The following is a 25,904-nucleotide window of genomic DNA, read 5'->3' on the forward strand; positions in this document are numbered from 1 at the left end:
AAGTCTATTTTTTTTTTTTTTTTCATTCTTACTTTCTCACCTGATCTCTGCAATAAGTCTTGAAGTATGGTTTGGGGTGGTTTTTTTTTTTCCTGGAAATGAATACCTTGAGTCTTAACAGAAGCTCCTCAGGTGCTCGTTTGGATAGCCAAATTAGGTATGAACTCAAGACTAAAAGGAGAAATTAGAAATGGTAAGCACCAGCAGGTTTACAGATCACCTCTAATTTTGGTACTGACCTGGGTTCAAAGGTTTGACCAATTTCTTCTGGTGTTTTCCCCTTAGATTTCAATGGGTTCTGGCCCAGACAGTTAACCGTGGCTTGCAAAATACTAGAAGAAGCTTGCATCACCAGTTGGTCTTTGCTTTAATTGTCTGTAAGTGCAGACTAGCGTTTTCAAAGGAACCAAGAGAATTAAATGACCAGTTCAGTTGTAATGAACTCTTCTTAAGCTTCCTCAGAAGTCTTAGCCTTAACTTCAAATCGGACATCTGAGTTTACTTCCCTCTCCCTAGCTCAAATATGATTTTTATTTTCCAAAAAAACATATTGAGCCTGTTTTGCAGAGATAATCTAGGTTAGACATCCTTCTCTTAAACAAAACAACAAAAAAAATCCCTGATTTTAAGAAAGGAAAACACAAACTACTCTGACAGCCAGAATTTAAAGGATAGTTCCCAGAAGTATTAAAACTTAGACATGTGTGCATCTTCACACGTGCACGCACACATACTCACACACAAACGCACATCCCCCAGCAGTTACCCCATCTTACCTCTTCAAATCGTGTAACAAAAATATGTTTGCTGCACCATCAATGTTACAGGCAGGTATACTCTACTTCATGTGCCATATTCTCCGTTTTATTTAAAAAGTACATTGTAGCTGGTTTTGAGACATCCATATTTTTATTTTCTTTACTTCCAGTCCAGCGTAATAGAAGGTACACTAAACGGTATCAGTACCTTGTAAGGCACTATTTTCTGATGTAGGAGAGGAACGCGCTTACTGCAGCTGTCTAAGGCCTTGACTCTACAAACACTCGCTAACACGTGTGGGTGGCATCGCCGATTTGAAGGAGACCCTTCGCTTCAAAGCTAGAGAGACAAGTTGAGTGTTCTGTAGGATACTGGTCCAATGGAGTATTTAACCTGAACACTGGCTTTAGTTGGGATGTGTGTTTTAATTTTTATTTTGGTGGAAGTAATAAAAAATTAAAAATTTGGATGCTGATAGAATAAGATTTCCCCAGGGATACCATCTCCCGCAACACATTTCATCTCTGAGAACAGGGCCCTGCCCTTATATTTAAAATAAAAAACCAAAACCCTTCACTTAAGTGCCTTAAGGTTGACATGTGAAATATTTACCACATTTTATTTCATAAAAGTTACTGTATATACAAAACAGACCTCAGCCAGTGAGGTCTTTCTTAGCTCAGTCCAAGTCTTTCAGGTTGTAAAAACGTGTTCATTCAATGTGCTTCAAAGTCTGCGGATCAGATCCAAAATCCTCAGGCTCTATTAAGCAGAGTTGTCCTAGAATAAGAATTAATAAAATAATTATCTCTTCTATTGTAATAAAAAAAGTTTTACAGTTTTGGTGGAGGTTGGCAGTAGATCTCTCTCGCATTGTTAGCTGGAAGCCTTGCTTCAGGGATAGGTTTTTCAGCCGCTATAAACTGGGATGCATCTACAAATTCCAATAAAGATGCTGACTTAAAATGAAAATTCAATTTTTGTAACACTACTTCAGGTACTTAAGGTGTGCTGAAGCAAATTAATGTGTGTTTCTCTGTCACCCTAAACTATTGCTTGCTGAATAGCCTAGGATTTAACACAAGGTACATTGATGGTTGTTACAAGCCAAAAGCTTACGTGGGCTTCCTAAAAGTCATTGGGTTCACTGGGAAACGGCGTCCCATCAGGGACAATACAGTCATAATGTAGCTCAGCTGCAGCTCAGGACACATAGGCTTCATTCACTCTTTTATCTGGTAAAGATATGGCAAATCTAAGTGTTTAACGTGATTTACAAAGGTCTAAATCTCTCTTTCTGCAGCGGCCTCAGTATTAGAAGAAATCCCAGTTGAATTAATCGATCTCATCATGTACATGGAAGAGGTGCTCCCCCCTCTCGGAGGGAGGAGGAGTCACTGAGACTTTCTCCCTTAAGAGCAGGCTGAAAATTAAGAATATTGGTATAAACTTTTATCCTTTTATAAGATTTGGAAGTGCATAGGTATAATAAATGATAGCGCCTTCTTAGTATATCTATATATTTGTTTTCCTGAGAAAAGTGTGTCTGAAAACTGTCTAGGCTATCAAATAACAGTAAAAGAATCTACGTCTGTAGCAAAGCATATTCCCTTTCGTAGTCCCAGCAGTAGTCTCACAGCCTGAACTGATCTGGCTGGAAAAGCTGTATCAAAATCCAAGCCCTACTGAATGTTTTTCAAATTTGGATTTTGAAGAAGAAAAATTGATTCTATTTGGGCCAAAATGGACCTAAGCAAGTATGCAAAGAGGAGGGAGGAAGCTACTGATCACGTGCCTGCGTAGGTCTGCAAAAAGAGTCATGTTCTGAGGAAGCTTCGTACCTGAGTGTTTTCCAGCTGTCTTTTTCCATGTGGTTTTCTGGACCTTCACTCTCAAAGGATGCAATGAACAGAGCTAGTAAATAAAATTAGAACAATTAGATACATGGGTTCTTTAACTGGAAAAAAATAAAGTGCAATATAGCAGCTGTAACTTAGCAGACTTATAATGAAGTTTATTCTCATCAGAAGCCGATACAGAAGCAATACTTATAAATATTTTTTTTTTGCTTTTTTTTCCATCTGCATATTCTGTCTGCATTTCAACAAGAAGACTCGCTAGAACGTTCAATAAAGGATTTTACCTTCTTCACTATAAATGGGTGCTGTGAGTAGATAGCTCTGGATCTTTTTGTCTTTTTCAAAAGGGCACTCAACCTGCTTCCATGTCAGGAAATCATGAATCTGTCTTGAAATTTCCCAGAATTTCTGCATGAGGTAATTAAAGGAATATTATTAAAGTCATATTTGCCTTCTTTCAAATATGATGTTTTTTTCAATTTCTAAGCCTCTCGTACTTGTTCGTATTCGTGCTGCTTCTCTTAATATCCCTTACGTAGCCTTCGTCCTTGTTAGCCTTTCTTCTTACTGCTCCTTCATCTCCCGTTTTTGCTCCTAGTTCCTCATCTGTTAGTCTCTTTCCCTGATTTCTTCTGAACATAAGGCAGGGTGCAGGGCTAAGGAGTAGCAAATTTTTTGTCTGCCATCATACCTGGTACACTAAAATTCTTATGCTGCTTAATTTCAAGTTCTTTACTTTAAATGTTGGATGAGTACAATGTTCCTTAAAAAAATTCCCATTCCAATTAGCTAACAGTGGACTATCTCTGTATTACTTAACTAATTTTTAATGCTGGGGGTTTGGCTTCTGAAATTTTTTATTATCTTCTCAATCTTTTCATGCATCGGTTTTGGTAACAAATTAACGTTACTCCAATGAGTTCTGCTTATCTGAGTTTTATGTTTTTTTAGAGCATCTGTCCCATGAAAAAATATAAAAAATAACCTCTGTTTCAGTAGACTTTATAAATAACCGTCTAACTGAAGGCAATTACATTCCAGAAGTTTTATGTGATTCTTTTCTGTATATGCAGTTGTGGATTTGCTGGATATGTAATATAAAGATGGCGATGGCAAACACTAGCTTTCACAGAAATGGGTGACATCATTTCCCCTGGATAATGATACCTCTTTCTGTCTAAATCAGAACCGGCAAATGTTTGTAATGTTCAATGTTTAACTAGCATCACAATTTCTGTAATAGCAAAGTCCTACCTTGAAGTTTATCTGCCCGTTGGGCAAGCGGTTCGTGTGTATTTTGTGCAGAAAGTAGATGTCTTTAATAAACAGGTTGAAGACTGGGATGACTATTTTCTCTCGATTGCTGTTGGCAGTCTGAGATCGCTGTGCAGCTCCTTGCAGGGCTGTGCGGTAATTACAAAAGTTGCTGGATGGATCCATGTGATGCTGTTTTTATGACGGGGGGGGGAAAAAAGGCAGTCAAGTAATATGTTTTCCTAAAAACAGAAAGCTTTGATCTAACTATCAGAGAGTTCATTCTTTATGAATCCGTTGGGCCTCTTTTAGAACTTCCAAGACGGAGCACCTTACACTGATCAGGTCTTGTTTGAGAGGAGGGTTCTGTACTGGCTTTACATCTGTGCTTTGCTTCAATGGTTAATTGAAGGCTGAAAGGAAATAATAAATGACTGTTGCAACCCCCCCAACATTCTAACTTGCTGTCACCAATCTTTCTGATGACTATTCCGATGAAGTTTTGTTTTCATTCAGGTCTCCGCTAGATGGAGTACTCCAATTAGTTTTAGGGTAGCAAAACAGCATTTGCTTGGGTGAAAACTACCTTGATGTTGAATGGAAAAAATACATTAGAAAGAAACAACCTAAAGAAAACTTGCATCCACTTTTCTTTGCAGGCAAGTAGGGAGATTGAGATTCAGGAAATACTCTCCCTAATGTTTATATGTTGGTGACCGCTAACAGAGTCGCCTCTCTGGTCTCTGATATTGTCACAGCAAAGGTTTGGATAAAACTATTTGGGGGACTCCTATATAAGGTCTAAAATTTATACATACCTCTAAAACATCAAATTTGGCTGTTTTGACCTTGGACCAAGTTTTCTTTAGCCGTGCCACAGGACTCAGGTTCATGCCAGCTGAACGGAGGGTGAAGAGACAAAGAAAGAAATAACTGAGTTGAAAAAAAATGTAGGGCTACGTAACTCTGTGTGTGTTCCTGAGCACTATGCATCTCGGAAGGCAGTTCAGCCCGACAGACAAAAGTTGTAGATAACATTCACCCGCGCGCACATTAATCTGTTGCTGGTATGTTCTGCCCCGGTAGAAGCGTGTGTGCTGGTGTGGTCGGCCAATTTCGGGCAAGTATGAGTCTTGCCCGTCAGGTTGTGAAATGGAGTGTCTTCTGTCATCTGTGTTAAGGATACTCACAGATAATAGCCATCATTGAGTTGAAGTTTCCAATATTGAAGCATTCTCTTGCCACATCAATGAAGAACTCCACCATTCTTGTACGCTGCTTTTTCTTTACAACCTGAAAAAAACCCAAACTCGTGATCTGTTAAGACGGAGGGGATGGCCTGAATTTTTGGATGGGATGTTCTGTGAAAGGCATTGTAACAGATTGATTGACTAGATGTTTTAAGACTCTTATCCAGCTAAATCTCATGATGATACAGGCCTTGGGATGTTCTGTTAAGATTAATTTTTAATAAAATAACAGAAGTATTTGGGGCTACTACTATCAATTATTTGTCTAGTTGTGGGGGAACATACATTTTTGTTTATACGTGACGTTCAATGTCTTAGGGAATCTTGTATAAACAAGCGGGATGCTTTCAGCAATTTCCTGTTACTGGAAGAGGGAGATAACATGAAGGAAGAATATATGCAAAAAATGTCAACCTCTGAAGAAGGGAGGAAAGACTTAAGACCAGGGGCATGTACCCTGAATGCGAGAATGAGAAGATCAAGACTGGCAATTGTTCTTTTTACTGTGTATATTCTGAAATGACCTCTTGAGAGCAGGTAGTGCTGATCAACTATACAGATTCCCACCCATGCAAACGTGAAGGATCTAGCAAGTGATGCTGAACATCCGCTTTGCAGATTCCTTTAAAAATGGAAATGCAAAATTAATATCCAGCACTGTCTCCAGACTTTGTTTCTAAAAACCATCAATCTTTCTCCCCCTCTCTCTCTCTATATATATATATTTTTTTTTTCCCCCTAGATTACATTCATTCACCAAAATCTTCCCCATATTTAGATCTTTGGTCTGGCTTATCCAAAAATGGCTTCTGAGGGGTGACTGCAGACTACTTCACAAGGGAGTGCCCTTTTTCTTTTTCTTTTAAAAAAAAAAACAACAAACCAAACAAACATCTCTTACCTAAATACTTCAGTTTGTGTCATATCAAAAGAAAATGGTCCAGTAGTCAATGGCCTGGCTTAGCTCTTTTGTTTGGCTAGTTTACTAAATGTATTAGCCATACCAGACAGCTCTGGAAGATGTCTTGGTGTGTTTTTGTAATAAGTTTCTGTGAGAGCAGGAAATCTTAAAGAGATTAGGACTGATATATCTGACTTCATGAAAGTGCAGGAGGCATCTGGATTTCCACAGAAGGACTACTGACCAAAAAGAAATAGAGAGAAAATTTCCTACTTGCTAGAATTGGTGCATGTGAATAGGAAACTAGAAGGATTGACATATGCATGAAAAAAGAAAAAAAAAAAAAAAGAAAAAAAGTTTCTGGGGCAGTATAACTTCAATTTCTTTATTTATTATATTATAGAAGTTATTTTAATTTCTAATCAGGCTGTTCTCCCTCTTTTTTTTTTTTTAAAAAAAAAAACCTCTCCAGTAGTCTACTTTCTTTCCACACTTCTGAAGAAAGTTTATTTCTGATTTTTCTACAACAAAACCAAATAGGTGACAGTGCTAACAATCTCTAAATGCAGTGGAAGGACAGCTGCTTATTGGTAAATCTTTGCTCAAAGATGAGTCTCTTTTGAGAATTTACGGATTTTAAAACAAAAGAAACATCCAAAAGAGCTCATAACTCAAACTCCATACAAGTTCCATTTATTGTATGACTAATGCTGCTAGGGAAGCTGCACAGGATTCGACAATATATGCAAAGCCAAACACAGCCATGAACTCTTAATCATACAAGCATGCAAATAATGTAATGCTTGAGTAATGCCATTATCTTTAATTGCAGTGCTAATGTTTAAATCTCTATCGGACCACTGCCTGCCTTTTGTTCTTAAGGCCAGGATCACTTTGCTGTCTGGTTTCCTGTGAGTACTTACCCGACAAATCTCTGTAGCCACCAGCATGCTGAGACAATTGAACCAGTTGTCATAGGCCTCCAAGTTATAGGTTTTGGTCACATCGCCTCGGCACTGTAAGGGAACCGGCCACATGTTAATCCTATCCTGTGTCGTGATAAAGTCAGCATAACAAAGGATTAAGTTTATTTTCATGTCTTGATAAAATCTTGTTGGGCCTTTTTTAAGGCAAGAGCTTAAACAAGGTTAGAAAATGTCAGCCTTTTTTGCACAGGGTATACTCGAATTATGGAGGTTCTTTACCCTGGTTATTCTTTTTATTTCTTTTTCCCTCCGTACCCCTTCTTGTACCTTGTGATTATCCATGGAGTCCATGTGGCTGACAATCTGCATCAGATCCTCTGGGTAAATGTTGCTCACTCTTTCCTGTGTTTGGAGAGATGAGAGATTGTCACTGTGCAGACGAACAGGGATGTCAATGAAAAACACATCAATAAAGCCAAAGTTAGGAGAATGTTTTGGTAACTTTCATCTTCCGACAGTGTAGGTGCGTGAGGTGTTTTTAATCGCTGTGTCTAATTGGTCTTGTTTGTTACTTTGGTTGTTATTTGGTTAAAACATTGGAGGCTTTCAGTGAAGCCGTGGCAATATTCATGTTGGTAAGTATATTAATATTTAATAAATGGAAAATAATTAACACAAACTAGCATCTCACCAGTTCGATATAGGTCAGCTGCTGTGCCAGGATCAGAGGGTCACAGCACACGCTCAGGATGTCCTTCTGAGTTGACTGTGGCTTGGTTTTGAGGATGGTGCCTTTGTCGGTAACAGGTTGCCGGAATTTCTCTCTGATTTCCTGGTACTGGCTCCGTGTGGAGAGGGCCATCAGGAGATTCTGTGTCATCTGGCTAATGATCTTTTTCACTGTTCCATTTTCCTAAGCAAAAAGCAGAAACAATGACCTCTAGCTCTCGCAGACACAGATTGCTAAAGAATTTCTGACTGGGAAAAATAAATGCCTATTACTCATTTTCTTTTGTCTTATCTGAGCTGACCATCCCGTGACAAACGAACTTGTCCTGACTGCCCGCACAGCTCCCTGATGGCATCATTAGGGCAGCCTGCCTTCCCGGCTCTGTTCCACTTGCCTGGCTGGTCTGCTCCTTGCAGCATTTTTTGGCTAGTACCCCTTTCAAAGGCACCCATGTGAGCGGCTTAAAAGCGGATATACCGAAAGGTGGTTGAGTTGCTTGTCCAAGGCTTCTTGGATCCATGTGTACCAAGTGCCAAAATGCTCTCTTCTCATTCTGATCAGACTCGCTGATGATCTAGCCCAGGCAGAATCCAGGAAATTCACATTATGTCCAGGAATATACCTTGGCTTGACTTTGAACAACTACAGCATCCAAAGACTTCGGTAAAAGCCCAGTATACTTCGTGTTCTTGGACAAGTAAAATGCATTTCTGTTCATCAGATGCAGATTTTAAACATAGGATCTGTAAGGATACGTACTGGTAAAGCTAAGAAATATAATTCATCTGCTCAGTGTTTTGACAACTACAGCAAGCTGAATTCTTTCTGCCATTGATTGATTGTGTCCTATAGGCATTGCACTATGAGATCAATCCTGAAGTGCGAACTTGATTGCTTTCCTACTTCTCCATCCCTCCTGTTACTTCTTGAAATGACCCAGGTTCTCTGAGCATCTTCTTCATGCTGCTGAAAAAAACAACTCTACCAAAGACAGTCAGTCCATCTCCTCTTTCCTACACAACTATTATCTTGCTTTCATGCAAATTATTTCGCGTGAAGTTAGACACAAGGTGAACAGTTAAGTTTACAACCTGCTGTGCTGGTTTCTGCCAGCCAACTGGATGAACTAGAAAGAACTGCAATGAATCTATGATTGTTCAAACCACTAATATGCAGTGACTGAAATTCCATAGCAATGTGAGACACAATGACTACCAAATACTTGTATATTGCCTGCTGTAATTAAGCAATAATAGTGTCAGGATGTTGCTTTACAAGGCAATGATCTGACTCCCAGGAGAAATCAAATAAAAAGCTGAGGGCAGTGTAGCTCATCTTGAGGCAAGTGGGTTACTGCTGAACAGTAGCTGGCTGGAGCTATTTCTGATACTGTGCTACAAATATTCAGAAATGGCAAGGGTGAGTGGACTAATATAAAATGCTAATTTTGCTCTCTGGTACACTGAACTTGCAATTAGAAATTGTTTGACTTCAGCTGCTATGCCCAGTTTACTCGTGTGTCTGGGAGGAAACCGAGTTTCTAGATACGGGTCAGAGAGAACCAAACTTGAAGGCAGGTGGGAGTGTTGCAGGTATTATGTGACAGTGAACAAAGAAACTGCAGTGATGTCAAAACCTATGGCTTGCTTCAGCTACTGTGAATTTATTAGAGACTTAATACAAATGCCCTTAGAATTTTGGCAGCTTCCTTTCTTTCTTAGTCTTACCTTAAATTTTCTTGTCAGAAAATAAGTTAATGAGTGTACAATAATTTGTCCTTGTTTGAGTTTAAACAAGACATTTGTACTCCGCTTGGGGACAGTCCTGGTTGCAGCTATAGCTATTTGGCGTGCTGTCCGGTGCTACTAGGACAAGCACCTAACTGCTTTGTGAGAGTTCTCATTTGACTTTCTCTATCTTATTTATGGAGAGTAGTGTCCAAAGGGGATTTAGAAAAGCTTTTAAAATACGAAATAACCCCCCAAACCATTACAGTAATCCCTAGCTGAAGCACAGTATGGGTAATTTCTTGTGGTAACAAATACTGAGAGCAAGAGCTGCTTTCTGTCAGTGTCAAATCAGGTTTCCTAGGGGTCAGATGTGACATAGCTCTTCACGGATCAAACTTGACTCTTAGCCTTGTTAAGGGGAGAAAGACAGTGATGCTGTAATTAACGGATGCCATCAGATTTCTCGGACACAAGAGCACTAAGCCATTTCATGAAGATGTGTTTTTCTCAAACGACAATATATTCATACATAACAGAGTGGGAGGGAAGGGGAAGAGAAAGTAAGGCCACGACTTTGTTCTAGTTCAAAGTAACAGACAAATTAAATACTAAGATACAGATGCCAAATACAACCTCTGCTGAGTCTGCCTTCGCAGTAGTATCTCTGCCAACATACACGTCTTTGCCCTTGTCTAACAAAGGGAATAGAAGGCATGTTATGATCCCGTTTCCTTTTCCCCTCCTACTAAGGCACTGACATTTTCATAGTAGCATCCAGGTAAACAGCTTCGCTGATGCAACAAGTGACATACTTCCTTTTGACAACTCAGTAACACCTAATTGTATTGTGTCCTATCACCGATTCATGCAGTGCCGTCAAACCTGTTGTTCTTCATTTTTCTTAGACCTGAATCAACAAAAACACATAATAAAGTTGTCTTCCCACTTCCTGCTAATTGTTCTCAGAAAACATCTTGAAGTTGTGGGTTTAAAAACGAGGAGAAGCTTCTACTTCTGTAGAAGTAAGCCTTCACATTCATACAAATGCTTTACAATTAATTCCCTTGCAGTTCTTGATTACCAGCGGACAGAAGGAAGCCTATAGTTGCAGTCACTTTCTCCACGAGGAAAAAAGGGTAGGGTTTCAGTTCAGAGGAAAAAAACCCAAACAAACCAGTAACGCACAAAACAAAAACCAAACAGAAAACTAACAGCCCTTGTTTTATTTGAATTTGCTTTATCCGTTTGCTTTAGAAAAGTCTTTTTGAGGTCTAGTTTTCTTCATATGCTAGAAACTCAGAGCTGTAAGACTGGTGATTGACTAGCTAGCAGAGCTAGCCCCTTCTGCACCCCATCCATTTTTCATATCGTCATGACTGCTTTGTCTCTTCCTCTTGCACTTGATGATTGCATGTAGGCAGTTTCTGTTAATGCACCATTAAGTTCATCACTCAGCCCATGTCCTGCAGTTACACTGACAGCTTAGCAACAGCTGCTGTAGTCCATTTAGAAAATACTGCGTGCGGGAGCAAGGGTCGGTATACAATATGATAAACTATATATAAAGGCTGACAAATACTGCTTTACTACTAAATGTTTTTTCTCCCCCCCTTCCCCGACCCCTACCTCATCACATTGGGTGATCCTGTGAGCAATCTCCTTCAACTCTTTCATGGATTTCTCATCTTGGAAATCATAGGGGAAAGTTTCAGTCCATTCCTTCAGGAGCTGAATGATTTTGGCAGCGAAGGATTTTAGCTTTGCCTAGAAAGAAACAACGAGTTGATTACGGACCACAGATCTTCCTGACTGCAGAGTAAATTAGCTGATGAGGGCTCACATAAAACTAGAGACACCCTTGAAAACACTTTGCATTAGTAGTAGGTGAAGGGGATAAAAAAGAACGTATTTAGCTGTGAGCCAGCTTCCCAAATAGTATGATTTAGCTTCCTTTTGTGATAGCTTGGTAATGTCTCTTACCAAACACTTTGAAGATATTTTCAAGGTTAGTGGTATAAAGCCAGGAAGACGACAGAATAGTTTAAGTGACTTATTTGATTGAAGTCAATGGGACTTAAGCTGACTTATGCCACCTGAGGCAGCAGTACCTTATCGTTTGAATTCAAATGCATACAAACTGCAGCACTCTACCAAGCATCTTTCATGAGAAGTGTTCACAAAGATATTTTTTTTCTATAGAATTTATCGGGCCTTCCAGATTGAGCTGTGTTATTAAAATAAAAGAATAACAGGGAAGATGTGTGTGTTCTCTCTATGGCATCTAAATCAAAACAGATTTCAAAAATAAAAAGTATTGGCTCTTTCTCAAAAAGCTATCAACCACAGAAAGGGGAGGGAGAGCTATTGTCAAAGTTCTCCTGTCACCTGTGAATCTTCTAAGGCTTATCATCAGTTAGACCTGAACTGGATTCCCATTACTCCACTGATAGCAACAGGCAGCGGCATCAGTAAGTCCAAGGGAGCACACTTGTAAAATTGGGAGTGTGAGTGCTAAGAACACTTTTAATGAACAAGGAGACTCAAAACTTAACTCAGGTTATATCTACTTTCCCACCCAACTTGTGACGCGTGGAGGAAGAAGAGGAAGTTTTCATTTGTGTTTACCTCCCCGCCTGTGTAAGCTACAGCAGTTCCTGCTCCCCACAGACAGCATGCTTTCTGCACCGCACTCCCCGGCAGCATCTTAGGGGTTACAGAAGGTGACTTAGCATGTGGCTTCGCCACAGGAAATCAGTGTATTTTCTTTTAAGACAAAAAGAGAAGGTCTTCCAAGAATTGGTAGGAACTCCTGACAAAACATCCTCTGATCATAGTGTGTCCCCGTTTGGTTGACTTTTTTTGGTTTTGATTAAATAAACTAAGCTTCCCCCGCAACCCTTCCCCCCCCCTTTTTTTTAACATCTCACTGGTATGTAGCCAGTGGAAGTATTAATAAGGATTATTAATAAAAACTTTGAAGTTAAACCATGCACCCTTGAATCCTCAGTCTGAAAATGAGCCGGTGCTCCTTGTAAGTCTGAAGGGAACATTTTGCTTTTCTTTCAGAGCTGCAAACCTCACTCTGCTAGCTTGCTTCTCCTAGCTGTTTTTTATTGACAGCATTTAACTGATCCTGCTAGTGAGACAAGCACAGAATAATTGGATGGTGAGGGCAAAAAGAAAACATCCCCGTTCTCTTTGCCAGTAGTAGGCGTTCCTGCAAAGCGATCTCTGCTAGTGCCACTGCGGAGCCCAACTTCAATGTATTTCTAGACAGTGTAGGACAGAGCTCCAGATTTGCAGTTGTCTGTCCTCCAAACTCCTTTTGTCATCTGCCTTGGGGAAAAGACAATTTATGCTGCTTTGCTAGGAAATGCATGGAGCCTGACATTATTAAAAGAATAATCTGTAGGTGGTGATAGAAAATTAATTAGCCAGCTGGTGCCCTTCCGTTCAATTAAACTTAACAGGTACGTGCCTACTCCTGTAGCACCTTGTGGTAAACAAAACTGGTTGGTTTTTTAAATTATTATTTGTATTAATTATCCTGACTATCCTTTCTTAACTTTTGAAGCTGGAAAAGGAGGGATGGGGGCAGGAAACGTTCCAAAAATCTTTCCTTAGGCCATGGCAGCATCTCCATATGGACACTGACTTCTCATCTCATGTATCTACTCAAGTTGTTAGGGTTTGCTTCCTTCATGACTGAAAGCTAGGCATCTGTTGCAAGACAAACTGCAAACCACATCACTCTTCATGTAATTACTCTTCAGGTGTAAAAGAGCTTAGTGTTTTGTCAGAGGCTTCTAATGCTCATGGAAATAAGGTATGCCTCCTAAGAACAACGCTAAAAACCAGCGATACAGTGAACATGAGATTCCTGTTTCATGAGCACCTTGATGAAACCCAAAGCGGTGTGACAGGCTTGATGCACATAATTTGTGACAACCTAGATAGAAATCACACATGTAGGTGGGTAGCAGCACACATTTTCCTTTTTGTCATGGCTGCAATAAACCTACCGACCTACCGTAGTCCTACTCCAGATGTAAACCTGCCCTTGTGAGGCCTGACACGGAGTTCTCTGGAGTTTATGGCAATGCTTCTCCCATAAATATTTCTTTGAGAAGAAAAATATCTCTATTAATTTAAGTACTGTGGATCAGTCCTGTTCTGCATGAGACAAGACAGGCAGGACTGAGAAACAGCTACCAAGCAGGACGGAGGCAATAGCAGTATGTGCTTGCAGGAAAGGGAAAAGCAGTAAGTGCTTGTAGGAAAAATGACAGCGACCTGGTTAAGGGTATTGTGATTTTTGGTTTTAAAAAGGAGAACTTACTGGTGACAAAAACCAAAGAGAACTCATTATTTTTGAAGCGACTTACGCATTCCAAGACAGACAAGACAAGCTTAACAGAAATGAACTTATCTTTATTAATTTTTAAACTCTTGATTTAAAAAACACCCCCAAGCTGCAGAAATAATGCACCACAATTTTAACAACAGTTTTTTCCACTGAATAATACTATACAAGTGGTTTTTTTTTCTGTGACAATCTTGTTTGGGTCTTTCAAATCACTAATGCACTTACAGAGAGTTAAATCTTATCCTTTATGGTCAAGCTTAAATACTGCCCTGTATATTATAATTGATGTATTAAACTCTGCAGCCCGCCCTTTTGTGAGTGTCCAAAAGGACTCTGAGCAGGCTTCAAGGCGTCCCTGACTGTTTCGCTTTTTAATCCACTTTTCTCTGCGTTGTTTGCTATAGGAGTTTTTGGCTAGCCAGCTAGCCAGTAATGTCAAAAACAAAGAAATGATAAGTATTGTGGTGTGTAACCTCAAAACCTGGCTCCTTGCCACTTTTTCGGCTCGCACGCTATTCAGGCAACAAGTCAGCCAGCTTCTCGTCTTAAAAGATTTGCATAAGCAAACTATCAGAAATGATCAGAGCTGCTTTAACTGCTTTTGCCAGCTATTTCTCGCTACGGAGCCGCTTAATTAGAAGGTGTTGGTACCTGATGATACGTTAATGGGTTATGACTGTGAATACACAGTGTCTTGAGTTGAGAATTCCTATGCTGCGTGTGAATTGAGTTTTTATTTGTGGCCAGATAGAAAAACAAATGCTAGTGGCCAAACTGTTCTGTAAAACGTTCAGGTGCTTGCAGTAGAGGCCTGTAGAGTAGAGTCATTTGTTGAGAGGGATGTCAAAAGTTTGTGGTGTTTTCCAACAATTTTGTGTTTAGTGGGTGGGGAAAAAATTACAGTTTATATTAAGGGGGTAGGCAGGGATCAAGGGGCATAGTAGGAAAAGCAACCAGCAAAGCATGTACGTTAAAGCAGCCTCCCAAACACTCATGTTTTATTGTCACCCTGCTGCTTGTTGGTTTACCTGTAGGCCCGTTTCCAAACTGTCAGCACAAGGTGTGAGAGCGTGGGCGTTTAGAATATGAGCTTCTATATTTTATATCCTGTTGTTAGGATGTAATGCTATTTCATTTCAGTGTGGAAGCCATGATATCATCTTTTTTAACACATATGCTGAAAAGCCAGAATAATGCTACTTTAGAGCGAATATCTCGTGTTTTAACAGCCAGATGATTTAGTCCCCAGGTACTGTTTTCATTTAAAAATCTCCTAAGCGTATTGTTATCCACAAAAGTTACATCGTATATTTTTACATCTTATTTTTAAATCCAAGTATTTCATGCATGTATTTTGACACTAGCTACTGACAGCAGTCGTTGTCTTCATACGTCTATAGATCAGCTTTACTCAATCCATGTTGTGGGTGGTCCCAGCATCTCTTACAAGCCCCTACCTCTGTTGTTCAGTTAGGTGTTGCTGAGGAACCACTGCGATTTACAGAGCACCGGTTTGAGGTTGCTCAGTCACAAGCTAGTTCAGCAGTGGCCATGGGAATGGTTATCACCTCTGTGTGTAAAGCTGGATGCAGCAGTTCTTGCACCTGCTTTCCCTGACCCCTTGAACTCCCCAGCACCTACAGGATGAGTTGTATAGCTATTTGGTGAGTAGACTGGGGGACTGACCTGGATGAAAGTAATTTTGCACCAAGTGGTTAGTTTTTCCTGGGGAGTCATTTTGTGCTATAATAAGAGACTGCACCCCAGGAACAGTACAGGAGAAAGAAGCCCTTAGGGGTCAGCATTGCTGTCAAAACCCCTGTATTACCAAACCACAGGGTTACCTTTTGTGCTCCCCACTTGAGTCCTGATGCAACAAAGAGAAAGCGAGATGGGACTATCAACATGCTGAGATTAGGAATGTAAGTAACTCCTCACCATAGAAGAACGGATCCAAAACGTGCCCAGGATCTGAACAATTTAGGTCTTTAAATACTTGCTGATTTCATCCTTGTTTCTGATGTTCTTATTTGCATCCCAGCTTGGACTATTCTGGTACTTGAATTTCAGTCAAAAGTCCTTCAATACCACTTTCCACAATGGTAAGACTTAGATGGATTCAAGTGCAGATCACAAACTGACTCAGTTTGGCTTAATTGTTTGTTGTAAAACCACGTGGTCACATGTGTCAGTCAGCACAGGCTACCATTTTCAGTAGTGCACCCCTTAATTTTTGTGAGAGAGAACGTCCTGATTTGCTGTTACACCCCACCAGTAACCTACAGCAAAGCACTCAACCCTAATAGGATGGGGATGGTAAGGGTGACTGGAGAAAGGGGAATCGGATTCAAGGATGACCTAACTTGATGAAAGCCTGAAAGCGCAAAGCGACTTGCTGGGCAGGTTTCATGGCAGATCCGCATTGCTCTGGTGCACCGCACTGAGCTGCAGCTCATAAGCAAAGTTTTATTTCCAGCCGCTGTATCTGACTGGTAAGGTAGTACATACCCTGTGTCTGTGGCTAGCACAGCAGCAATGGTACTTCAAGGGAAAAGACCCAAATAAGAGAGCATCCAGTAACACATGCCAATTACAACTTCAATTTATTCTTTATCAATCTATTTAGACTTACAATGGGAAGGAGGAAGTGGGAAATAAATGGCAGTAGCGCAGCTAGTTGAAGGACATAATGGTTCATTTACCTTTTCTGCCTCAGTCCCCGCTTCTAGCTGCTGCTTCTGTTTAATGCAGATCTGCCCCACTTTAGCCAGGAGCTCGTGTGGGTGAATGAAGACTCGAGAGCTCAACAGGAAAGTGAAGATGTAAGTCCTCTGTGGAAATAGAGAGAGAAGAAAAAAAAAAAAGTGAATAACTTTAGGGAAAAAAAAAAAAGACTTCCTTTTGAAAAAACTATTCCATAAACCACAAATGTAACTTCTATTCACTTAAGACATTTTATAATTTTTCCTGTCTCCAGAGACGTGGTGGTCTTTTCTAGCTGTGTTAAAAGGAAATGCTGTAGGTTTCAAGGCTGTTAATGTGGTGTTTTCACATTGCCAAATCACTTCCCTTTAAAATGCCAAACTTAATATGCTAAACTAGTCATCACTCACCAAAAAGACAAATGAAATATGCCCAATGCAGGGCGTCACGCCTCTCCAGCACTACTATTTCTGCTGCTTTGTTTCTTTAAGAGTGATTGTTTTTCACTGAGCTGCAGAAAACCACTTCATGTGTATTCCAAACCACAGCTGTAATTTCTTTATGTACAGGGTTTTTTTGTTCCTTTTTCCCACAATCACTGACACAAGCTTTAGCTTAGATTGGGGCCATATGACAATAATTTAGTTTTAAGCTCGACTTTACTTATTTGGGGCCTGTTTCACAGTCTTGTGAGTAAAAACACTGCTAATAAATGCCAACAATTATTATTTCTCACAAGAAATAGCCTCTCCGTTTGTATTTTAAAAGCTGTAATGCATCCCATTCTGAATCGTACTCTGGACAGTTTAGTCGAGGTGAGAATGCCTTCATGTCTTAGTCTTGGTTCAGTGTTTGAAACTTGCCTTCTGCGTTTGAATGTGATTGCTGCAGTAATGACAGTAGCATCTCATAAGCACTTCTGTTTTTCCTCTAGGCTTTGTGACAAAATATGGAGTTAGGAAATAGCAGGGGATCTTCCTGACAATGGATTTCAATTAACCTTTGTTATGTTTGCAGTGTGCACTGTTACTTCACACTGTGGTTTTAGAAATGCGATGTGGTAGGCCATAGCCAAGTGTGCATATAAACAGTCAATGTGCGCATCTACCGCTTTGGACAGGGCAAGTAAATTGAGACATCTAAAAACCTGAGACCAGTTGTCTAAAATGTGGCATCTCTAGTATCAGCTATATCTGGCTAATCTACCGAATTCTGCTGCTTGCAGTCTCTAACAAACGCCCATCGTAAAATAATAATGGTATCTTTAGGACTCCAAAAAAGGTTATGGGGTTTATCTCTCTAATCACAACAAAACGTGCTATTAATGAAAAATGTTTCTACTTCTAAAGTACTCAGTGTGCTCTACAATATAAATTTAGCACTAAACTCCACTAAATATCAGAAGGGTAAAAAGGAATGTGTTTTTTGGTGGTTCTTTTTTTTAAAAAAAAACAAATTAACTAGAAGTCACAGGGTTCTGGAAGTGAGTGTAATAGATTAAGGATATATATATATATCTACTTAGCATCCAACTCTGTCCTGAGCTAATGAAAGAACAGAGTGAAGTGTGACACAGCACAGATATTTGAAATGCTCATTCTGATTTGAAGCTCTTATTAGCACGGTGGTTCATGTATTAAATTAGCAATAGCACTAATTCTGTACAATCAAACCTGGGGATAATCCATAGTCTTTGCCTTGCCTGTTGTTTATGAATAGAAGAAGAGAGGAGAAGGGTTAACTGGATGGACAGTTTGGGTCAGGTTCTTGAGTGGTGCTTCCACTGATGCCTACAGAAGATGGACAGCTGGGGCCACCTAACAATTGGGCTCTTGGTGACTTTGAGCAGGTGGCCAGGGCAGCGGCGGGATACCGACAGTGTGGCTTCTCTTCTTGATGGCATGGTTGCAAACATCCCACACAAGTGAACACTGGGAAAACTTAAGAAAATGGGCTTCTGTTTGGTATTTTGTTTATGTATGTCTCCAGAATTTCAGCATTTATATTTACATTTACAATGACAAAAAACTTGAAGTTCATTAATTTAAAAAAGATATTCAATGCAGCTCTTACACCTGCATCTGGAAACGGTTGATGACATAGTGTCAGCTTTGGAGAAGCCTTATAAAAATCTATAGTAGTGTGTGCGGTGTGTTATGGGCACTAGAACGAGGCTGAAGAGCTAACCTGATTCACAAAAGGGGACTTGGTTGTGTTATGGGAAAACACATCAGATCTTTTATTCTTACGTATGTGAGCACGATCCCTAAACTGGCACACTCCTCATTCAGAATGAAAGCAAAAGAATAGTGTTGGGTTGTGAGATTATTTTGTTTGTGTTTTAAACTATGGCTGGTTATGCCCTGTTACTTTTTGGAGACAGCTTCTGTGTTCATGTCTATCAGTGTTGTCCCTGAACTTAAAACTATGAGTCTGGATTATGAGGGAAAGGAATTTAGCTGCTGCGTATGTCAGCTGTCACTGGATTGTGTGAAAATTTCTGTTCTGGAAACATGAAGCACCTCTCACATCCCTTCGCCACGTTTTTTGGGGGGAGTTAAGTAATTGACTAGCAGGGAACCACAACTTGAGCCACACTGCCCTGCCAGTGACCTTTCCTCTGATAAGCTGGAACACATTTTTTTAAGGAAAGGTGTAATTTTGCTTCTCGTACTAATTCCAGCGTTGGTCTCCTTGGTGGAAGTTTGTGTGGTGTGGGACAGTGTTTTATCCAGAGTGACTCTGAGAAAGGCCCACTCAGAGTATTGTTTCCCTATTGTTATACTGTAAGAAAAGTGTGACATGGATGACCTGTGCTTTTATTTGGTTTCTTTGATAGTGTTTTATGTGATGTTCAGAAAAGTGCCAGACTGGCAAAATGCAGGAAGATACATGACCATAAAAGTACATACTCGCAGTTTCAGGCTTGCTGATGTGCCTCTGTAATCAGTAGTATCTGTACTGGACCAATGCAATGCTTTTCCAGGCAACACTGGACTACTAGGTTTTAGAAACAAATGACTGTTACTTCTGGAACCCATCTTCTGCATTGTTATTCTGTTTATTTGTTTGTTTTCAAAGTCACTTAACTGGAACTAGGTTCGGTACTTTGGAAAACGAAATTGTTCCATTATGGTCAATCAAGATACGCTGGTTTACGAGATACTGGTATCTAATTGGGGGGCGGTGTGGTGTGTTTTGATGCTTTTATTGCTTATAAACAAGGAATAATGCAATTAAGAACCAAATTAAAAATGATAGGTCTGACAGTAGTGTTGACCCCCCCCCATCTCCTTGCCTCTCTGCTAACAGCCGCTCCCTATCCAATAAAGAAAATTGTGGCTGAATGAAGCCATACATTTCAGCTTAGCAGTAAGTCTCAGGGGTTAGCAACACAGTTGTTTTGGATAAGAAATATTGCATACTAATGTCACATGCCTTATCTAAATCAAGGATTTCTGTGACTTATTGCACCTGTACTGCGATACACATACATGCTAAATGTTATAACTGTAAAAAACCTACACTGTCGCATAGGCCGTCCCCTAATCATGCAGACGATGGTTTGGAGAAGGAAATTTAGCTATGAAGCTAGCTGGTTTGACAAGGAACGATTAAAATATGCTTTCATAAGCTATGAGATTGAAAGTTAAGCTCCATTTATCCTACAAAAGTGACAGGTATTTGGGAGGGGAGGAGGAAAAAAAAAAATCCTTTCTGCACTTGGAACAACGTAAGCTGACACAAAAGGGGCTTGTGCTTACAAGAGAATAAGAAGCCAGATTCCTTTAATGCCTAAAGTTGTTGCTAAGAGATGAGCTGAATTATATTTAAGAAAAAAAAAAAAGTTGCAAGTGCACAAGACTAAAGAAGGAATTGTTACTCTCTGACCCAAGAATGCACTGATGTCTTCTCAAGGAGGGGGGAAAAAAAAATATTTTCTTTGTGTGCTTACTGCTCATTCTGTAACTTCTTGTTTATGAAATATTTTCTTGAAACATTTTCTTGCTTGGGCACAAGGGTTGCAGACTGGTACATTCCATTCCTAACCTTCCGAACTCCTCCGTCTCATGAGTATACATTTTCCTATGTGCTGAACAAGTCCCTGTACACAAACAAGCCTCAAAAGAGCAGTGCACAAACGTAGGCCCTTATCTTCCCTGTCCTCCCTTGCCTGTCTCATGTTCTGCCAACATGGCAAATTTGCCTTTGCAACCAGCACAGAAAGATACTCTGTGTTTGCTTTCTCCCCCACCCTCTTTTTCTTTCTTTTTTTTTTTCTTCTTCCCTGTCCAGAAGGTTGCTGTGATCTTTAGCTTAATGTCCACACAGACAGAAAGGCCTTCTAAGTGTTGTTGTCACATCCAAATGTTTGGATTAGTACTGCGACTTATAGATAGATCACTGAAACTAAGGTTATCTCTGCTAATGTTACCGATCGCTTCTCTTGGTGCCAATTAAGTGGTGATGCCTTACTCCCCTTCTTTGCATGTACAGGCAGAGTCCCAAGACTGAGAGGTGTTTATACCTTTCTCTTGAACATAGTGTTGGTGACTCTTCTGACAGGATATCAGTGTAAATGGTTATCACTCTAACCCTCTGTGTCAATCTTCCTAAAAATAGAAATGAGCATGAAATAAAGTATAAACACACAACTGAACCGCAATAGAAAACTCTGATCTGAAGATGACTCAAATCCAGTTCATTCTTTGTTGTTCAAAGCTTACTTATCTACTTATTTTATAATTAATCCTTTCAGCTAAATTGGGTGATCTGATTTAACTGAAAGAACGTGTCCTGCTGTAGAGGAGATGAATTTGATTTAATGCTGTTTTCCATCTCTTTTTCCCTGGAGTTCCCTTGATTGTTTCTGTTGCATAGCTCTCAGCTGTCAGCTCACTGTCTATTTAAACTGCAGCTTCCCAGGGCAGGGTCCATGACCGCTCGGTTTGTAGTGCTCCCTCGCACGGGGTATAGGATGGCGCCGTGGAAACTAGCAGCTAGTTCCGAAGCAAGCTGTAGACCCCTTAATTTATGCTCACTTTATGGAACCATTTTCAGAGTAGCTGTGTTATAAACAAAATAGCAGGTTACAAGTTACAATAAGGGATGTGTGATGTGTGTTAGCAGCTACTGCAAAAAATTAGCTATAGTTCAGCAATCCAGGCAGCAAGTAACTATATTCTAGTGTCACACAAAAGCCAAGGAAATGACTCCGTGGAAGCCTTAACTACAGTAGCCTAAAGCTATTCCACTGGTACGCCGCAACAGCCCTACCTGCTGCTTTCCTCTGCGCGTCTGTACTACAAGGTGTATTTGGGGGCAGGGAGCAGAGCTTTAATGTCTAATGATGGTTATCCCTGTGCCTTATAAAGGACTTGGTACTAAACATCTGTCAAAGGTAGTGCAGTTGTATGTTAGCTGTACTTCAATGCAAGGTTTAGGATTACTTTTGAACTAGAATATTAAAACATCCTGGGTTTGCTTTTCTTGATCTTCCACTGATGATCGTTGGCAATTCTGCTGCTTCTACCCACTGAACTGTCATATGGGGAGTCCCTTTTTTGTGCATGGCGATCATGAAGATGGGTGGTGTATGCGTGGGAGCTCGGAGCAACTTTATCATGACTGATGTGAAACCACAGTAAGAAGTTCCACATGAATTAGTGGGAAACATACAGCAAGATACAGCACAGCCCACTACTGCAAACATTAAGTTCAAGATACAAGTTAATAGCAATTGCAATTTCCCACCCCGTTGCTAGTCTTCACAAAGACCTGGGATGTTTCTGCCATAGCTGCCACTTTTTCAGAGCTCAGACAGAATATAGTATACAGCCTCTCTGATCTTTGGCAACTTGTTTAAATAACATCTTTCATTAATGGGTACAAGGGGTAATTTCAAGTGATAAAGTGATCTCTTAATAATATCCTAGGTTCAGAATCTTATTGCATGCCCTGGAGTTACAAGTAGTATTTACTTCAGAGGACTACACTGAGGATGTTTAATCAGTTGCAAAATCATTTTCAGGCTTGAGAACATATATTATTACAGTACTGGCCCATTAAAATGTCTTGAGAAAGAAAGCATTTTAATTAAAATCTATTTTTGGGGCTTTTTTTTTCCTTTTTTTTTTTTCTGATGGCCTAACTAGGAGATGCATAGAAAATTAAGGGGAAAAAATAATAATACTAGAGCTGATTTTGGGTCTGCTTCCCTAGGTAGAAGCTGGTTAGTAGTTAATCTTGGCTGCATTAGAGCTAAAGCAGCTTAAGAGGGATTGAAAATTCTGTGGCGAATGCTGCTTTTAATTGGTTCTTAAGGCACCCGTCTGGGTTCAACAGGGCTTCACCTTTCTAACAAGTGTTCTCGTTTAAAAACAGAAAGGAGAGCACCCCCATCGAGCAACATCTTCAGTGAATGAATATTGCAAGCAAAATGAATGCATGTTTCATTCCTGAATCAGATGGAAGTAGAATTTCTTGAGGAAGCACCAATCCAGATACTAATGCAGGAAAACCACCATGGGAAGAAAAAACCAACCCTTCAGTGGCTACTTACATCTGGATAATAGTCCATAGTGGGCACCAGGCGCTCTATCAAGGCCTCCAGTGATCCAGAAACAAGGTTCCCATCCTGATAAACAGGGTCCACACACCTTTCTCCCATATCTGGCTGCACTTGCCCACTACAACTGGAACCAAGCATGCTGGAAAATATTGGCGTCTGGGGCATAGTTTCCTGTAGAAGTGGAGAGAAAATAAAAGTAAAGAAAAAAAAAAAAAAAGAGAGGGTTAAGCTTTCTTTCAGGATGTCTTATGTGTGGGTTTTACAGAGGCATACATTAAACACAATTACATATTTGACTGAACGCAGCTTGGGTATTTGAACTGAGTTCTGAACCCGAGCAGTCACACATCTGTAAGCTGGCTTGGGGTTTGAAGTGCACTTTAAGCTATGTCACCAAGGCTGTAGATGCAGAAGCTGAAAGAATTTTCTTCGCTGTACTTGATTTCTCCTTTCTCGTCCGTTTTCCCCTGGCTTTTAATGCATAAAATCATACCAGGATGAAAATGCAAAATGCTCTCTGAGATAGTGAAGCAGTGCTTTACTGAACAAGCAAACAAATACTGTGCTGTAATGTCCCTCTTTTTACTCTTTTTGAAGTCAGATCTTTGGCTAAAATACTTCACTTGTGATGATAAATCCTTTACTGCTTCTGTAGCTAGACGTAATCCAGGTCTCGATAGAAGTGCATCTCCTGCACACAGATGCCACTGCTAACAGTGGGGGACATACCATCTGAACAAAACCGCCTTTTTTTTTGGTACACAAAACCATGAACTGGGTGGAACCGAATGCTGTGACATATAATATACAACGCCAATAACAGTCTCTTTGGAGATTTTTGCTTAAGAAACAAACCTGGTCTAGCAACACAAAAACCACGCAAAGGTTTGGGGTTTCCACCTCCCTTCCCTTGGCCACAAGCTCTCAGTAATACCCTAGTTACCAACTGTGAGTAAACTGTGGGGGTGGGTTGGTTGTTTTAAACTGGCTACAGTTTAAATATATGCAGAAGGCTAAACAAAACAATTTACTACTGCTTGCAAAGGTTGAAAATACTATTCTGCATCAGTATCAAAACAGTCCCCCCTTGCTGCTGAAACAGTTAAGACTGCTCAGAAGGTGCAGGGAAGAGAAGGCAGCCGTGATGCTTTAGCTGCTGTCTCACCCTCTATGCAACAAACATTGTCGTGCTCTGGAACGCACTTGTGTAGATGAAAACAGATTAGGCCGGTACCACTACCTTTAAACTTGACAGCTGGTCCTATCAGCACGCATGTCTTACACAAAAGTCCTTTCTTTCTGTTCAGTAATTTTCCAAAAACTAGTTTAAGAACTGAAAATCTTAAATGCTGTAAGGGGTTTTGTAGGTTTGGGGTTTTTTGGTTTTTTTTTTTTTTTTTTTTTTAATATTTTTAGGCAGCACTTGAAACAATTGCAGAACAAACCGGTACTTCGTATTCTTTTAACACAAGGCACGTCTTCCTCTCAAAGTTGCAAAAGTCATTGTTCATGTTTACAACCTGGGATACACATTTTTTTTCTGGTTTTAAGCTCAGATGAATCCTAGGTGTGCTGGTACGGAAAAAATGCCAGCATTAACAGTACTTGCTCATCAAGGTGACAGGCTTAGTTACACGTCAGGCTGGTAAACAGAACTGCTTGTGGCTTTAACCAGCAGAACTTTGTGTTAGTATGTTATACAGATACAAGGGAAGCGTAATTCCCTGTTAAGTTAAATTGTATCAGCTGTTTCACGGTGACCAAGGAGGCTGTTCTGAGGAGCAGAGTTCAGTTTCAGAAGTTCATGACATAGAGTCACGTAAAACAGAAAACGCAGGATCTAATAGTGTATCAAAAGCAATGAAAAATGGCAATGCCGCACGAACTGGCGTTGAGGCTACTCCGTACCTCACAGACCTATCTGTCAGGCCTGAGCTGCGCGGCGCCGTGACGAGCCGCTGGCGCACACGAAGCCGCCAGCTTTGCTATGCACACTATGTAACTCGCCAGTAATTTGGGTTTTTTTTCCCTTTTAAGGGCCATAGCGATAAAGCCGCTTCCCGGGCTGGACGGGCTGTGACGGGCGCTCCCGGCTCCTAACGGGGAGCTGCGCCGGGCTCTCGGGGAGGACAGCGGCCGGCGGAGCCCCCGCTGAAACGGTGCTTCACCCCGCCGGGGCCGCCGAGTGTTTGAACTCCTGTGAGCGGCTCACGGGCGCACCGGGTCTCCTTTCAAGACCCTGCTGGGAGCAGCCGCAGCGCTCCCCGCCGGTGCCGACCCCCCCCGTTGCCCCCGGGTCCCCCCCGCGCCGGGGATGCGCAGCCCCCCGGGGGTGGGCGCTCAGCACCGCCGGCGGCAGCCGCAGCGCTCCGGCCCCTGCGAACCCCCGCGTGTCTTGGGGACCCTCCGCACCGGCAGAGACCCCGGCTACTCGGCGGCGGCGCCCTCAGGCAGCACCTGCCCCCCCCCGGCGGCGGTGCCCAGCCGTGCCCGCGGCGCCGGGCATCCCCCGCCGGCCGCTCCCCGGCCCCGCCGCAGGGAAGTTGTGAGGCGAGCCCGCCCGTCCTTCGGACCGCGACGGGGGCTCCCCCGCACCGCCCCGCACCGCCGCCACCCCGGGGCTCTGCCCCGCCGCGCGCTCCCCGGGTCCGTGTTCCCCCCCCCCCCCCCCCCCCCCCCGCGGTGCCTGCGCACGCCGGGTGGGGTGCGCGTGTGTCGCGGCGGCAGCGACCGACCGACCCCCCGCGCTTACCCTCATTTTCCTGGGCGACGTGTACATGCGCGTGGGCAGGGCGGCAGCGCCGGCGGCCCCGCGGCTGTGACAGCTCTGCCCGCCCGTGCCCGCGCTGCCGCCC

General features: G+C 41.4%; 1 protein-coding gene across 2 annotated transcripts; it reads right to left on the minus strand.

Moving 5' to 3' along the window:
* On the minus strand, positions 1–25,904 carry RASGEF1A (RasGEF domain family member 1A). Of its 2 annotated transcripts, none has more exons than XM_037399828.1 (13): positions 25,802–25,904; positions 23,041–23,220; positions 16,478–16,606; positions 11,036–11,173; positions 7,641–7,862; positions 7,277–7,351; positions 6,947–7,039; positions 5,063–5,165; positions 4,691–4,770; positions 3,873–4,064; positions 2,903–3,026; positions 2,601–2,673; positions 1–1,539 (listed from the first exon to the last, which is right to left on the minus strand). In XM_037399828.1, exons 1-13 carry the CDS (start codon positions 25,826–25,828, stop codon positions 1,515–1,517), a joined length of 1,461 nt encoding a protein of 486 aa, XP_037255725.1. In that variant the 5' UTR covers positions 25,829–25,904; the 3' UTR covers positions 1–1,514. The 2 variants fall into 2 exon arrangements, with proteins under 2 accessions (XP_037255725.1, XP_037255726.1); XM_037399829.1 differs by lacking the exon at positions 25,802–25,904 and adding an exon at positions 21,007–21,544 and having other exon boundaries at positions 23,041–23,120.

Source organism: Falco rusticolus, chromosome 9 (genome assembly GCF_015220075.1).
Source record: "Falco rusticolus isolate bFalRus1 chromosome 9, bFalRus1.pri, whole genome shotgun sequence".
Lineage (NCBI taxonomy): Eukaryota > Metazoa > Chordata > Aves > Falconiformes > Falconidae > Falco > Falco rusticolus.

Coding starts and splice junctions, on each gene's coding strand:
- RASGEF1A (XM_037399828.1), bottom strand. CDS start 25,828: ATGTACACGTCGCCCAGGAAAATGAGG. Junction 7,352..7,640: donor AGCTGACCTATATCGAACTG/GTGAGATGCTAG, acceptor CTCCAAACACAG/GAAAGAGTGAGCAACATTTA. Junction 7,040..7,276: donor ACTCCATGGATAATCACAAG/GTACAAGAAGGG, acceptor GTTCCCTTACAG/TGCCGAGGCGATGTGACCAA.